A 15,215-nucleotide genomic window follows, 5' to 3' on the forward strand; every position below is an offset into this window, starting at 1 on the left:
ATCATTACATTATTCGGGCATTCAGCCTGGTCTCAGACAACTTTTGCCTATGCAAGTTAAATTATACAATAGCTATTGTGAGTTGACACTTAGTGATTTATAGGCAGTATTTGAAGATGGTAGTTGATATGACGTGGTAAGTAGGAGTCATCCAAGCTAGTCTTTGGTTTGTTTTTGTTGTATACCATCAAACATTATTTAAAGGTTCTAATAATAATGTGAATCATGTTTGAGGTACATATCACTTTTTTTTTTTTCTAAACCTATGCCTAAATTATATCCATTACAAAATCCATTTATAAACCAAACACATTTTCAATGCGTAAAATCGTACATTTGTGAATTATTAAAACTTATAAAATCATATGTCCGAGCGAGATGCGGCGGTGTAGTGACAGCGGTGGTGGTGATGATGTGGTTATTAATGTAATGTAAAAAGAAATCGTGTGGTTACTTTAGAGTTAAGAGTAAATATTGTAAATTAAGTACATTAAGAGTATTATAAGTTAAATACTTTGTAATGTAATGTCGATATAGCTAATTAGCTATAGATATAAGATTAAAATTAAAGGAAAATCATTAGTCCAAGTCGATAATGTGAATCACTTTCACTACAACCCAAATTTTAAAGTAAGTAATCGATCTGCCGACTAGCCCACTAACAATACATATAATATTATGATTAAATAAGACATGGAACAGGACTTACTTCTTATACGAAGTATTTGTTTTGTTTTAATGATACATCACATATACTCCACTACTAAACTAACATATATTGTGGAAACGATCATAATATTAAAATTATTAAACGAAAACTAAACATAATTAATATATTTTTAGAAGACTTTCCAAAAGTTGCACATGTTACGCACCCCTTTAAGAAGGGGTAGAATATTTAATATTTTGATCCGATGTTCCAAAAGTCTTAATTATGTCCTTATCATTGTGCGTTATTCATTTTTGTACTAATTAAATCTGCCATGTGCCATACCTATTCATCATAGTTGTTAGACGAATACAAGTTGAGTCAGTTAAATCGAACTTGTACCAAAATTATGACGACCTTTTAAGTGACTCTTATCAAAGAATAAACAATATGTAACCTCTTAAATTACAATAATGCCCCTATAATGTATTAAATAATGCATTTCTTTCAGTGAAATGTAATAATATAGTGTTATATTTTTCTACAAAAACAAACTACCGGTGCAAATATGAAGTTCCTTGCATATAGATAATAGATATACTGTAGCTATTTTCACATGACTCTTGATTATATCAGTATTCACTTGTATTATGCCTCCCCATATATTGTTTTATAAAGCATTTGACATTTAAATCTCGTAAAATACGATATTATACTGTCACTACAACAAAGTGTTTCATTATTCACAATTATTTTAATATAGATATCCACATTAAAAATGTGTAAAAAATATAGTTTACATTTGAATTGAGTGAAAAAAAAAAAAAGTATTACAAAATGATATCAAGTTATCACATTTGAAAGTGTGAATATGTTATTACAATTCTACACACTTGAAAGTATGAATGTATTACGATAAATCTCCTCATGTTATTTACCTTTTGCTTAGTTATATTCATCATAATTTACTAGAGTAATTTTCTTTTACATGACTATATGATACCATCATACCATATTACCATCCGTATATCAAAATATTTGGAATTGTAAGTCAAAGTAATAAAAGTCAAATTCTGATTCAGCATTACACCAAAATTAGTAAAAACTTAAAAGTGCATGTGCGAGAAAGTTCATGTACTCTCTTACTTTTGGATTGCACATGTAATTTTTGGTGTCTTTCCTTAAAAATTAACCAAAACATTGCACTTATAAAAGCCGAGTTTTGGACCCATACAAATGTTTCTACAAAAAAGTCAAGATACATTATTCAGCAAATATCAAAAGTCCAAAATCTAACAAAAGTATCCAAAATGTCTCTTTTTTTTTTAATCAATCAAAGGTAGATATATAATCAGGTTAATGAAGATGCCACGAACAGATCCAAGCAGTTCTCAGTTGCAAGCCCTCTCTTCCAAAACTTATCATAATATTCTCCATATGTAAACTTTCTGTAAACACACGGCTCGTCGTCGGTTACTAGTTCTGGTGCAGGGCCTATTACTGCATCAGGGGACGGACAGTAAAACGTCGGTATTGATATTCTTTCTCTGTCACAATTCACCACTGCTCGGTGCAAGACACTCTTGTATCTATCATTGCTCAAAACCTACAAAACAATAAAATATAAGCAAAACAGAAACATATTTATGGAAAGACCCATAATTAATAATATTTTATATGTATAGTTGTAGTAACTACTGACTACTAACTATTAACTACTAACTCGCTGTTAAAAAAATATTGTAGTATATAAATATACCTGAATTTGATCACCAATATTGATAATGAAAGTGTTGGGAACAGGATTAACTGCAACCCAATGACCATCTTTCAAGACCTGCAGACCAGGCACCTGATCTTGAAGCAGGATGGTGATGAGGTTAAGATCAGTGTGTCCGGGCAACCCGTAAGTCAAATCGGGTTGTGGGCATGGTGGGTAGTAATTCAATGCCATATGTTGCGCATGCCTCCCCAATTGTCTACTTATATAGTCTTTATCAAGGCCTAAACTTTCTGAAATAGCCTCAACCAGTTGTAGTGCCAGCCCTCTTGCACTCTGGCAATACTCTGCCACGTGGTCACGAAATGCCTCCGGGTTGGTGGGCCATTCATGGATGTAATCTTGAAGAGGGTAGCAATGAAGTCTTAAAAAATCTCTCCAATTAGCAACTTTTTCGGTACGAATGTTAAAGCTTGTTGATAGCCTTGTGGTTTTCGTGGGGTCGTCTGAATAAAAATCGAGTCTTTCTTCTTCTGGTAAATTGAAGAATTCTCTAGCGATGTTAATCATGTTGGCTATAGTGGATTCGGGCACTCCATGGTTTTTGACTTGAAAGAAGCCAAAATCGCGACAGGCTAGACCAATTTGTTTGATCACGTGAGCGCGATTTGGAGTGTGTAAATGGTGAAGATCAACGAGAGGGATTGAATGATCGCCATGGAAAACATCTTGGAGATTAGGACGTTGAGAGAGAGGGCGAATGTAGTTCGATGGGACTCGGTCGATTTTATCGGATGAAACAAGGTCACTAAGTAGTAATTTCTTAGAAATGGTTGCAGCCATTGTTTCAGAGATGTGAGCTTTTAAAGGAACATGTTCTTGTATATATAGAGCTAGCTAGCCAAGTCGCCATGGATCTTTATTCTTAAATCATGAAAATCATGCGTTTCGGATATTTAATTTACTACTATTTTCATATACTCAACGTTTTTCTTTTATAATAATAATATACTAATAATAATCATAAAACCTTTCACTTTATTTGAATAGTAAATCACACATTAATAATATTCAAACGTTTTCTTATATATATCTATACTATATTATAAAGCAGATATGGTTTCAACTTTCAATTTCGACAATGTACACATGATAATACATAATGTACCACACATCAATGCCTACAACTTTCCCTGCCCCCCATAAATTATTTTATTCATCTAATTCTTTCAAAAAATTTTATCTCAAAAACCATACATTGATAAATTATAAAAATTATATGGATGTTCTTAAAATTTCATGCTCTTTCATTAGAGATGTCATTCGATATACTTTCGACGAATTTTTAAATCCAAGGTCGGAACTCGTACGACTAAGATATTTGGCTATGACACTTTATGACATATCATCACCTATGACCTACTAGTCTATATCTATATCTATACTATCTATACTATATTATAAAGCAAAAAGGCATGTTTAATTTTATTCACCTAAAATAACTATATTATTTTTTCTCTTTTCAAATTTCAACCAATCATATTTTTTCTTTCTTCTCCATAAATCATTTATTCTTTCAATTCATTCAAAATCTTTTTATCTCAAAACCGTACATTGATAGGTGTATTTAAAATTTCATGCTCTTTCATTAGAGATGTCATTCGATATATTTTCGACGAATTTTTAAATCCGAGGGCGAACGGTCAAGGCATTTAGCTATCACACTCTATGACATATCACCTTTTATGACCAATCAAACTCTATAATCTATCACCCCACCATCTCACCGCCACTAACTCGACGGCCGCTGCAACATGTAGGTACCGTTCTCGTATTAATTAAAGATAAAAGTTTTCTTTTTAGGTGAATGGTAAATCACACGTTAATGGTGTTTTATAAATTATAGATATCGTTAATAAATGTTTTACTAATTATTTATCGATGGAGAGAATATATTATGATACGAGAGCACATGAAAGGTGATGGCTATAGTTATAATAACAATAATAATAATAAATGTGACATAATGTGTGACGAATGTGAGTGACGACATGAGAGGGATGCATAATGGCTTTAATTTGATAAAGATTGATTGATCATGATTTCGGCGCACAAGATGCCGACCTCTTCAATTTCTATTTTGTAATTTAAAAAAGAATTGATATTTAAGTTAAAACACAACTTTATTAGTGAAGTTGTCATTTTGATTTTTGGATTAAAAACAAAGGTTAAAAAAAACTTAAAAGTCATATTTGAATCTTGACTTTTGATTTTAATCCATTTTGAATCCCTTTTTAGCATTTGTTTTTAATTCAAAGGTCAAGATGTGCTCAACTGAAACACAACTGTGGAATATCTTCATCCTTTAAAAAAAATACTAAATGAATCCTCTAAAAGTTTATTTAATATGCATAAAAAAGTGGTATATTTCCATATTAAAAGCGTATCTTTGAATTTTATGGTAAGCGTATAATTTATTAATGCACATTAACGAAAGCCCTTAAGACTTTAATTTATTTTATTTTTCATCATATTCATCTTTTTTCCTTAAGTTTGTTAAATAGTGCAGTTTGAGACGATTTATTTTTTTTTATCCATTTCCAAAAGGAAAATGATTTATAGACCTAAAGATACATCTAATGTTTTAGATACTTGACTCATTTATCATGTGTTTTCTCAATTATAATTTTTACCATTCATCATGCCATGTATCATCATCTTATTATTAAACTCATTTTTAGACATACCAATTAGACTTATTAATCATTATCTATCACAAAAACACCACATTAGTATCCTTTTCATTCATGTTATACTACTAGCTAGTTGCTAAAAAATAAATTTCCAAACTACTCCTTTCATGCACTTGCTATCATATAAAAAGTTAATTATACTGACATATACATGTATACCAAAATCGGTGATCACTGATTAGTTAAGATTACCACATCCACTACACCCGTTAATCCCTATAGTCACCACCGTTCTTCCTTACCAACGCCACCGTTATTCCTATCTGTCGAATATATGTTTTTAGAAAATAGAAACAACATATTTATTGATGATAACGATATAGACACATTTTAAGTTGTTTTGTTGAGAAAATGTTTTACAGACATTCAGTGAATATCCATTTGATCATTTCATTGGATATGGATATGAATGAATGAAATTTTTTTTAAACAGATATGGATATGAATATCGATAATAAAATTTTTATTGAATATGGGTACGGTATGAAGATAATAACATCCAATGCAGATCCGTTCCATTTTCATCATCCTTGATAGCTATAGTTAGTATAAGGAAAGAAAGAAACTGTTCAGTGTCGTTTTTCATGTCTTTTGAACCTCAATACCTCAACGGTGTCTAAATGAGATTAAGATGTAAGCAAACCTTACCTCTACTTAAGCAGCGGGCTACTTTCGTAAAAATCCATTCAACCTTTACATGAGATGAAGATCGAATCCATGACTTTTTGTCTTTAAAGGGCAAAGTGTTTACCAAACCGTGCTGCGTAGCTATACTTGGTATAATGGAGACATAATGTGAGTGACGACTGAGGAACGCGTAATGGCTTTTGGTAAGATTGATTGATTTCGGCCGCGCAACATGCCGACCTCTTCAAGTTCTGTATTTTATATTTTTTGTGAATAAATTAACAAATTATACCTTTTTGTAAGCATAGACTTTTTTTCCTCATATTTTATATAAAAGTTTGAATATTAAACGTGATATCTGTTGAAGTCTTTATTGATGTATGTAACGTTTTCTAAGGAGATCCAGAAATTATTCATATGCACTATTTACATAGGAATGTTGAAACGTGAAACTATCATAATTTTTTAGGTTAAGTCACTGGATGAACTACTATCTTTTATTTACATGGTTGTCTATTGAACTGGATTATCGATATATATCACTCGTAAACTTTTCAATTTTTTACATGATTGTCCAATTGATGACTTGATGACCTGTTATAACAGGTTAAATATTATTATTTTTCTTTTCCTTCTAAAAATTCATCTATTAAGTTGAAACAATTATTAGACCCGTTGAGAAGGAGGAAAGAAGAAACAAAATATTAATGAATGAAAGTGAAAAAAGAAATAGCTATGGAGCAAGCCGCTAATATGAATTTTTGGAAGAAAGAAAATAGAAAATAATATTTAATCAGTTATAACAGGTCATTAAGTCACCGTTAGTCAACAATGTAAAAAATTAAAAAGTTTATGGGTGATACATACCGATAATCCAGTTTAATGTGCAACCATCTAAATGAGAGAAAATATATTGTTCATCTAGTGACTGAACCCTATTTTTTTTTTTTAATTTGTCGTATTTATAGTTTTTACAGTACATTATACAAGTCACATGTGGTATATGATGTAAACGTTTCATGTTCTACTACATTTGTCATTAAAAAGGTACCTTTTGGAGAAGAAATTTGTAGAACTACTTGCATTACATTGAGTTGTACGTGTCTTTTGTAAGAAGAAAACTTGGGTACGCATTGCAATTTTAATAGATTACTCACTTATGCATGACACACATCTACGTGTCTCTATGATCTCACACACACATCCCTGTTATGCATATCATGTTTGGAACTTTTTATGGCTACCGTGTAACTATGTGGAATTACATAATTGTTGTTATGCCAATGGCATATTTTTTTAAACATCTATAAAAATGGGTATCTAATTACATTGTTTTAGTTAGGTGTGGAAATAAAAAAAATTTAAAGCGTGTTTTTTTGTATCTTCAAAAAAGGTTTTCTATTTTCAAAATTATATTTTAGAAAAGCACATTATATCTTATGCTCTATAGTTTTGATTTAATTGTGTTTTCTCTTTAAAAAGAGACAATTATTACATCAAACATTTTTATCAAAAACTATTAATTAAAATATATCTTAAACACAATTCCACACACTCTACTTACAGCTAAGATCCCCAACAACTATCATAAAATCTACTAGACAGTTGACATGTTTATCGGAATTAATTATTTACAGTTGAGTGATGATATGTACGATTTGACAACATTAGAATTAATTTCAAGATTTTAATATATGACATATAACTTCAATTCCATTCTTTATCATAATTTAACTTCCGGTATATCAATATTTGGTAGCAAATTTTTAGAAGTTTCTAGCTTAATTCTAACTTTTAAGGAAAAAACACATGGCTTTTATATTAATGTCAGATTTGTAAATATCTTTATATAGGTTTTAGGTAAAATAAAATATATATTAAAGTAAAATAAATAAAACAATATGTTTCTCTTCACTGAAAATCACCGTACATCATGAAAATCACTGTACATCAAATGCTTCATGAATTTTCGTGCATCAATATAACCATGATCTAAGGGTCAGGATCTTGTCTTATTTGTTTTATTTTAATATTTGTTTTATAATACTCAACCTCTCTTTATATATCAATTGAATTAGCGCATCAATATCTTTAATATATATTAAAAGAGATCCTTTAAACATCAAAATAAAGTAATCTTAACCCTTCATTAAATTTTCATCTTTAATCTTAACCTTTAGATCAAATTGTTTACACCATCTTTGATCAAACTTTTAAAGAAAGAAGATATTAGTCTTTCAACTTTAGATAATTTATTTAAACTAAAATACAATATTAGTTACACATATTTATCTATCCAACTTTTTATTTATCAAATTCTTCTTGTATTCTTAACAACTTGATAGTTTGTTCTTTTTCTTAGGCATTTTCAATCATGAGCTCTTGTCACAAAAATATATTCACATATGAAAATTTTTATATTTTGGAGATTGATATTCTAAAATATTGTATTTTTGTGTATGATGATTTAAAAGTTGTCACTAAAATCATAATCTCGTGTTATATACAAATTTTGTACATATGTTACTTGGTGTAATTTGTTCTGATGATTGACTCCCAATTTATAGTTTTTTTTAAAGTAAATGAAGATGCATAAAGCTATTTATGTTTTCTTTTTATATATTTTATATATAACATTTAATACTTTATTTTAAGTCATTGTGACTCTTTGGTACATCATAATACATCAAATAGCATACATATTAACCTACATTGTTTTTTGAATAGCATGCCTTTTTCTTCTAATCAAGTATTTGTTAAGGAAATTTATTTAAAATGATATATATGTTCAATTACCATATATAGGCTTTACCTAAACATAATATTTTTGGTCTGGGGCCTTTTTATTTTTGTCACGGCAGTCTTTTTAAGAAGAAAACTTCGGCACGCGTTGCAATTTTAGTATATTATTCACTTATGCCCAATGTTTTAAAAACCGGTATTTTAATTATACCGGCGTGGGAAAATTTTCCGGTATTATCGGTATTATTGGTAATACCAGAAATACCGGCCGGTACGACTATTTTTAATTTATTATATTTTTTTGTGTAAAAATCTTACAAAACTTGTTACAATTTAATAAAAATAGTCAAAATGCAATTATAATTTACTCAAAAATAATACCAAATATGTATTTCATAACAAAATATAGGTTTTAAAGTTCACAAATAACAAAAAATAACATTAAAATATCATAAAAATAATTTTTTAAAAAAATCATTTTTTTTTTGAAAATACCGGAAATACCGGTATGGTAATACCGGAAAATACCGTGAATACTAGAAATACCGGCCGGTATTGAATAGTGAAAATACCGGAAAAATGCCGGACTTAAAATACCGACATGGTCTCCGATACCGGTAATACCGGTAACACCGGCCGGTATTTACCGGTATTTAAAACATTGCTTATGCCTGACACAAATCACATCTACGTGTCTCTATGATCTCTATGATCAGACACACACCTCTTTCAAGTTGTGCATATCATGTTAGGAACTTAGTAATTTATGGCTCTCGTGCAACTATCTGGATTTACATAATTGTGGTTTTGCCAATCGCCTTTATTTTAGTGGTTAAGATATTGACATATGGTTTATGTATAGTAGTAACTGTTTAATTCTTGCAATCTATATTATATCTTTGTAGCATCATCCTTGACGAAGGATGATTGCTGGAACGATCAGTTTCTGGTTTGATCAAGAAACCGACCAGATTTATTACTAATGAGCCTTCGGATGAGAAGGTGTTTATAGGAATGTAGAGTTAAATAGGCTAGGATTTTCTTATATATCTATATCTATACTATATTAATAAACAAACTACCATCTCCTCTTTTCAACTCTCTACTTTTAAAATACTCAAAATACCCTTAATTTTTAACACAATCATAACTCATACACTAAATCTACCCAATAAATCTCTAAAATATTTTACACTCATATTTATCCAAACTATCTATTTATTTTATTAATTAATTATCTATATCCTTTATTAATTAATTTAAGTATTCTCACTTATCTCTATAATATTTTTAATAAAGTTATTTACAAAAAATAGACATCTCTTAAACATAAAATAACTATACTACTATTTACGTCAATTACTTTTAGATTAATAACCACATTGTTACCACCACCGCCACTAACACAACCCGTTGTCGCCACCACCGCTGCATTGCACGGGTACCCATCTCGTATAAATAAAAAAGATTTAATAGATGTTTTTTTGTATTTTTAAAATATGTTTCAAATTTGTATTTTAGAAAAGCATATTAATTATTATTATATGATTTTGATTTAAAAGTGCTGCTCTCTCTTTAAGAAAGATATATAATTAGTTTTACATTAAACATTTTTGATTATCAGATTATTAATTTATTTAAAACACAATCTAAAATATACACTCTACTTACAGCTAAGATCGACAAGCATGGGCGGTACTAAAGGGGGGCAAGGGGGTCCAATGCCCCCTCCAAATTTAAATTTTGTCATGTATTTTTAAATTTTTTATAAATTTTTAAAATTTTTTTTATAGGTTTTTAACATTTTGCCCCCTTTAGATTTATTTTTCATAAATTTTCTAAGCTTGCCCCCTTTGAAATTTTTTCCTGGTACCGCCTCTGTGACGACAAACACTATCATAATATCTCCTAGACGTACAGTCAACAAATTTAATTTGCGGGATTATTTACAGTTGAGTAATGATATACATAATTTGATAACATTAGAATTAATTTTAAGATTTAAATACTAGACATGACTTACATTCATTCTTTACCATAACTTCTAGATATATATTTATGTTTAAAAAACTTTTATAACTGGCATCTAACTGATAAAGAAAAACTCATGCCTTTATATCAATACCAGATCTAACTGATAAAAGAAAAACTCATGCCTTTATATCAATACCAGATCTATTGAATTGAATTGGCGCATTTGTTATTTTTATTAACAAGTTTATGGAATATTTTTGTGTACCAATATTGAAATGATATGTGCTTACCTAAGAGTCTTCAAGACTAAACACGTAATCAAGCTTATGTCACTTAGATTACGTCGCATATGGAGTGGTCATTTGCCTCACCATCACGACAACAAGAACTTAAATTCTATACCTCAATGGTTATATATAGCTTTGGACATTTTCATTCGAATGTCACATCTCTCAAACAATGGCTGCAACCATGACCTCTAAGAGATTACTACTTAGTGACCTTGTTTCATCCGATAAAATCGATCAAGTCCCATCAAACTACATTCGCCCTCTCTCTCAACGTCCTAATCTCCAAGACGTTTTCCATGATGATCATTCAATCCCTCTCATCGATCTCCACCATTTACATGGTCCAAACCGCGCTCATGTGGTCCAACAAATTGGTCTAGCATGTCGCGATTTTGGCTTCTTTCAAGTCAAGAACCATGGAGTACCCGAATCCACGATAACCAACATGATGAATATCGCTAGAGAATTCTTCACGTTGCCAGAAGAAGAAAGACTCAAGTCTTATTCGGACGACCCCACAAAAACCACAAGGCTATCAACTAGTTTTAACATACGTACCGAAAAGGTTGCTAACTGGAGAGATTTCTTGAGACTCCATTGCTACCCGCTTCAAGATTACATCCATGAATGGCCCACCAACCCAGAGGCCTTCCGTGATCATGTGGCGGAGTATTGCAGGAGCGCAAGAGGGCTAGCACTACAACTGGTTGAGGCTATTTCGGAAAGCTTGGGGCTTGATAAAGACTATATAAGCAGACAGTTGGGGAGGCATGCGCAGCATATGGCTTTGAATTACTACCCACCATGCCCACAACCCGATTTGACTTACGGGTTGCCCGGACACACTGATCTTAACCTCATCACCATCCTGCTTCAAGATCAGGTGCCTGGTCTGCAGGTCTTGAAAGATGGTCATTGGGTTGCAGTTAATCCGGTTCCCAACACTTTCATTATCAATATTGGTGATCAAATACAGGTATATATACAACTATACAATATTATATATAATTCTCACATGATTTTGTTTATGTTTTGCTCATATTGTATTATTTTGTAACTTGCAGGTATTGAGCAATGATAAATACAAAAGCGTCTTGCACCGAGCAGTGGTGAATTGTGACAAAGAACGGATATCAATACCGACATTTTACTGTCCATCGCCTGATGCAGTCATAGGCCCTGCACCAGAACTAGTAACCGACGACGAGCCATGTGTTTACAGAAACTTTACATATGGGGAATACTATGCTAAGTTTTGGAATAGAGGGCTTGCAACTGAGAACTGCTTGGATATGTTCATGACCTCTTCATCAACCTGATCTGCCTAACTGCTTTGAATAAGTGTTACCTTTGAATAGTTTTTTGTTATTTTTTATGTTTCAAATTGAGACTTTTCAAGTTTGCTTGTTTGGTTAGAACTCTCCAGTTGTGGTTTCTGTTTTGGTCTTTTAATACTCTTGCAGGCTAAATCCTTTTCATAAATAAACTAAGAGCACCATGTCACTATATTATAAGGAAATAATTTATATTAGGTTCTCAAGTTTGAATTGTATAAGATTGTATCACCATACAGTTTCAAGAGTAGAGTTTTATATGGTCACACATACAACTCTTCTGAGTTGTTAGCATTACTCTTCTATATTGAAATCTGCAGAGTTTGTGTTTTATAAGGAATCTTTCATTTGTCAACTATAGATATAAATTTAGAGTTTTATAAGCAATTTATTCCCACCATCAGTGGCATTCTTATGATGCATCAAGAATAAATTGGTGAAAGGCAGATATTCAAATTCCAATGTCCTTAAAATAGAAAAGTCACCAAAAAGGCACTTTATAAACAAAATAAGTATATGTAAAATGATCATGTGATAGGACAAGCAATGTTCTACTTTACAGTTTACACATTGACATATGACTTTCACCATAATCAAACAGATTCCTAAGGAAAGGTGGAAACTTTATATTCTTGTAGAAACTTTATACTTTATAGGCAAACACCAAAATTCATGTAGAAACACATTGACCACACATTTACACTAAATCTACATAAATTTACAAAAATATTTTCCATGGGCATCAAACCCACAACCTTTTTAGTTGAGTCAACACATATACTATAGAAACATTTTAAGCAGAAAATTGAAAAAGCAAACAAAAAGCTGATTAATAGAAGAACAAGTAGCCACATAAGATGCATCATATATTGAATTGCAAATACTCTAATGATGCATCATATAATTTGTGAAAGGCAAATACTCATGCTAAAAAAAAAAACATAAACACTAAAGAACTAAGAGCTCAAAGTTACAAATACCTGATTTTTATTCTCTCTCAATTTGAATTGTAACATGACTAATGTTGTACTCCCTCCTAATATAATCAACAACTTTATCAAGAACCATATCAGCATCCGCTTGACGCCTGATCTTGACATGGCAAGCTAACAAAACTTTGCCAACAGTAATCGCCCAAATATGCAACTCATGAATGGCAATAACTTCTTCAATCTCACAAAGCCCATGCTCCAAACGAGTCGCATCTATCTCTCTTGGTGTGCTCTCCATCAAAACCTCTAAAATGTCCCGTAACATATTGATCGTGGTGTACAACACTATGATGGAAAACAAAAGTGTGCATATCGGATCAACTATAGTCCATTTGGGATTATACCATATAATTGCAGCACCAATCATTACCCCAATACTTTGAATCATATCCCCGAGCACGTGAAGATAAGCCCCCTGAACGTTTATATTACCCCTCTTGTTTTTACTTTCGCACGACGTCTGGTATGATTTCAACAAAGGCTGTGTATGATCTTCATGTCCATCATGATGATGAGTGACACTAAGCCCATGGACATGTGTATCCTCATGATCATTATGCTGATCATGCCCATGATGAACATGATCGTGATGTCCATGACCGTGTCCATGGTCATGGCCAAGTATGAAAATCATAAAAATGTTAACAACCAATCCGACGGTGGAAATACCAAACATAAGCCCCCCTTCAACTTCAACTTTACCATGAAGTAATCTATCTATAGCTTCATAAACAAGAATCCCAGTAAGTAACCATATCAACTGAATCGACACCAATGTCCCAAGAATCTCAATCCTAAAAAACCCATAAGATTGACGAGGAGTGGCTTCCCAACCAGAAGCCCAAACCGAAAATAACGAGATAGCAAAAGCAGCAACATCAGATAACAAATGAGCCGCATCTGTTAAAATAGCAAGACTGTTTGCTTTAATACCACCAACTATTTCTATTGCCATGAAAATGAAACATATTACAACACTGCCTAATAGCTTCCTTACTGAAGCTGATCTTTCTTGGGCATCTTTAGAGCTTGTTTTCGCATCAGAGAATCCGCATGCTGCTCCTGCACACACTTTACTTGTAACATAGTTTTTCTGTGTGGATTGTGTATCTGATGATATTTCAATCGACCGATGATCATGTTTATGATCCATCTGCAAATTATAATAAAAATGCAGTCTATATATAGTAAATAAGTGACATTATGGTAAATTAAGTAACAAGTAACAATGTTTTCAGGCATACCACTAATACTAATACTGGTCTTGAATTATAGATATACAGAATAAATATATAGAATATACAGTTCAACTCAAGAACAATAATTTCGAGCATTACTTCCTATCCAGATACTAATTTTTCACTTAGGAATTTTATCAAACACCATAAGTGTGCAATTAAAAAACAACCATGTCAGATTATTTGAAGGGCAATTAACTACATAAAATTATACCCACTTAATTTGTCAGATTATTAGGCAACCATTTTATTTTTTACTTACTCAGCAACCATATAAATTGTCACGTCATCCTACGACATACTCAACTTATTTCACTACGTCAACACTTTACATGGATGTACACAAGTTTCATGATTTTCTTTATGAGGAAAAAACACAAACCATGTGAAATGTGAATGTGATATGTGTGTAGGATAACCATAACATGACAATATGAAAAGTGTTGTTGTTACATATGATCATTGACTATAATATATATATATATATACAAATATGTAATGATAATATATAGGCATGCAATATAAGAATTTCAAATGCGGAACAAAAAGGTGGGGATTAAAGGTTTTACCTGAAAGTTACGGATTTTTGGATGGAATATGATTGTGGAGGATTTATCTTTGTTTGTTCAATTGATTAATGGGAAATAGGACACGAATTAATTGTTGTGAAATGTATATGGTAAAATATGATGTGGGCAATCATAATAGGAATGTGATTACCTCATTATAGACCGGAATAAATGAAAAAGATATGATTTTCGTCATTAATAATATTAAAAACATTAAGGATGATTAATCTTTCTAACTAAATAGCTTAAAAGTCATTTTAACTATTGGATGATGATATGTGAAAAAATCTAGGGGAAATATTAAAAAAAAAAGAATTAGTTGATATC

The 15,215-nt window shown here is 31.3% G+C and overlaps 3 protein-coding genes across 3 annotated transcripts; 1 reads left to right on the forward strand and 2 right to left on the reverse strand.

Moving 5' to 3' along the window:
• Nucleotides 1-1,791: 1,791 nt before the first annotated feature.
• LOC122600129 (protein DMR6-LIKE OXYGENASE 2-like) lies at nucleotides 1,792-3,212 on the reverse strand. The gene is made up of 2 exons (XM_043772792.1): nucleotides 2,409-3,212; nucleotides 1,792-2,255 (listed from the first exon to the last, which is right to left on the reverse strand). The coding sequence occupies exons 1-2, from the start codon at nucleotides 3,210-3,212 to the stop codon at nucleotides 2,001-2,003; spliced, it is 1,059 nt and encodes a 352-aa protein (XP_043628727.1). The 3' UTR covers nucleotides 1,792-2,000.
• Nucleotides 3,213-10,915: 7,703 nt separating this feature from the next.
• Nucleotides 10,916-12,261, forward strand: LOC122600746 (protein DMR6-LIKE OXYGENASE 2-like). The gene is made up of 2 exons (XM_043773503.1): nucleotides 10,916-11,731; nucleotides 11,820-12,261. Exons 1-2 carry the CDS (start codon nucleotides 10,925-10,927, stop codon nucleotides 12,072-12,074), a joined length of 1,062 nt encoding a protein of 353 aa, XP_043629438.1. The 5' UTR covers nucleotides 10,916-10,924; the 3' UTR covers nucleotides 12,075-12,261.
• Nucleotides 12,262-12,944: 683 nt separating this feature from the next.
• Nucleotides 12,945-14,959, reverse strand: LOC122600889 (metal tolerance protein 1-like). The gene is made up of 2 exons (XM_043773667.1): nucleotides 14,889-14,959; nucleotides 12,945-14,234 (listed from the first exon to the last, which is right to left on the reverse strand). The coding sequence occupies exon 2, from the start codon at nucleotides 14,232-14,234 to the stop codon at nucleotides 13,077-13,079; it is 1,158 nt and encodes a 385-aa protein (XP_043629602.1). The 5' UTR covers nucleotides 14,889-14,959; the 3' UTR covers nucleotides 12,945-13,076.
• Nucleotides 14,960-15,215: the final 256 nt, after the last annotated feature.

Source organism: Erigeron canadensis, chromosome 5 (genome assembly GCF_010389155.1).
Source record: "Erigeron canadensis isolate Cc75 chromosome 5, C_canadensis_v1, whole genome shotgun sequence".
NCBI classification, from domain to species: domain Eukaryota; kingdom Viridiplantae; phylum Streptophyta; class Magnoliopsida; order Asterales; family Asteraceae; genus Erigeron; species Erigeron canadensis.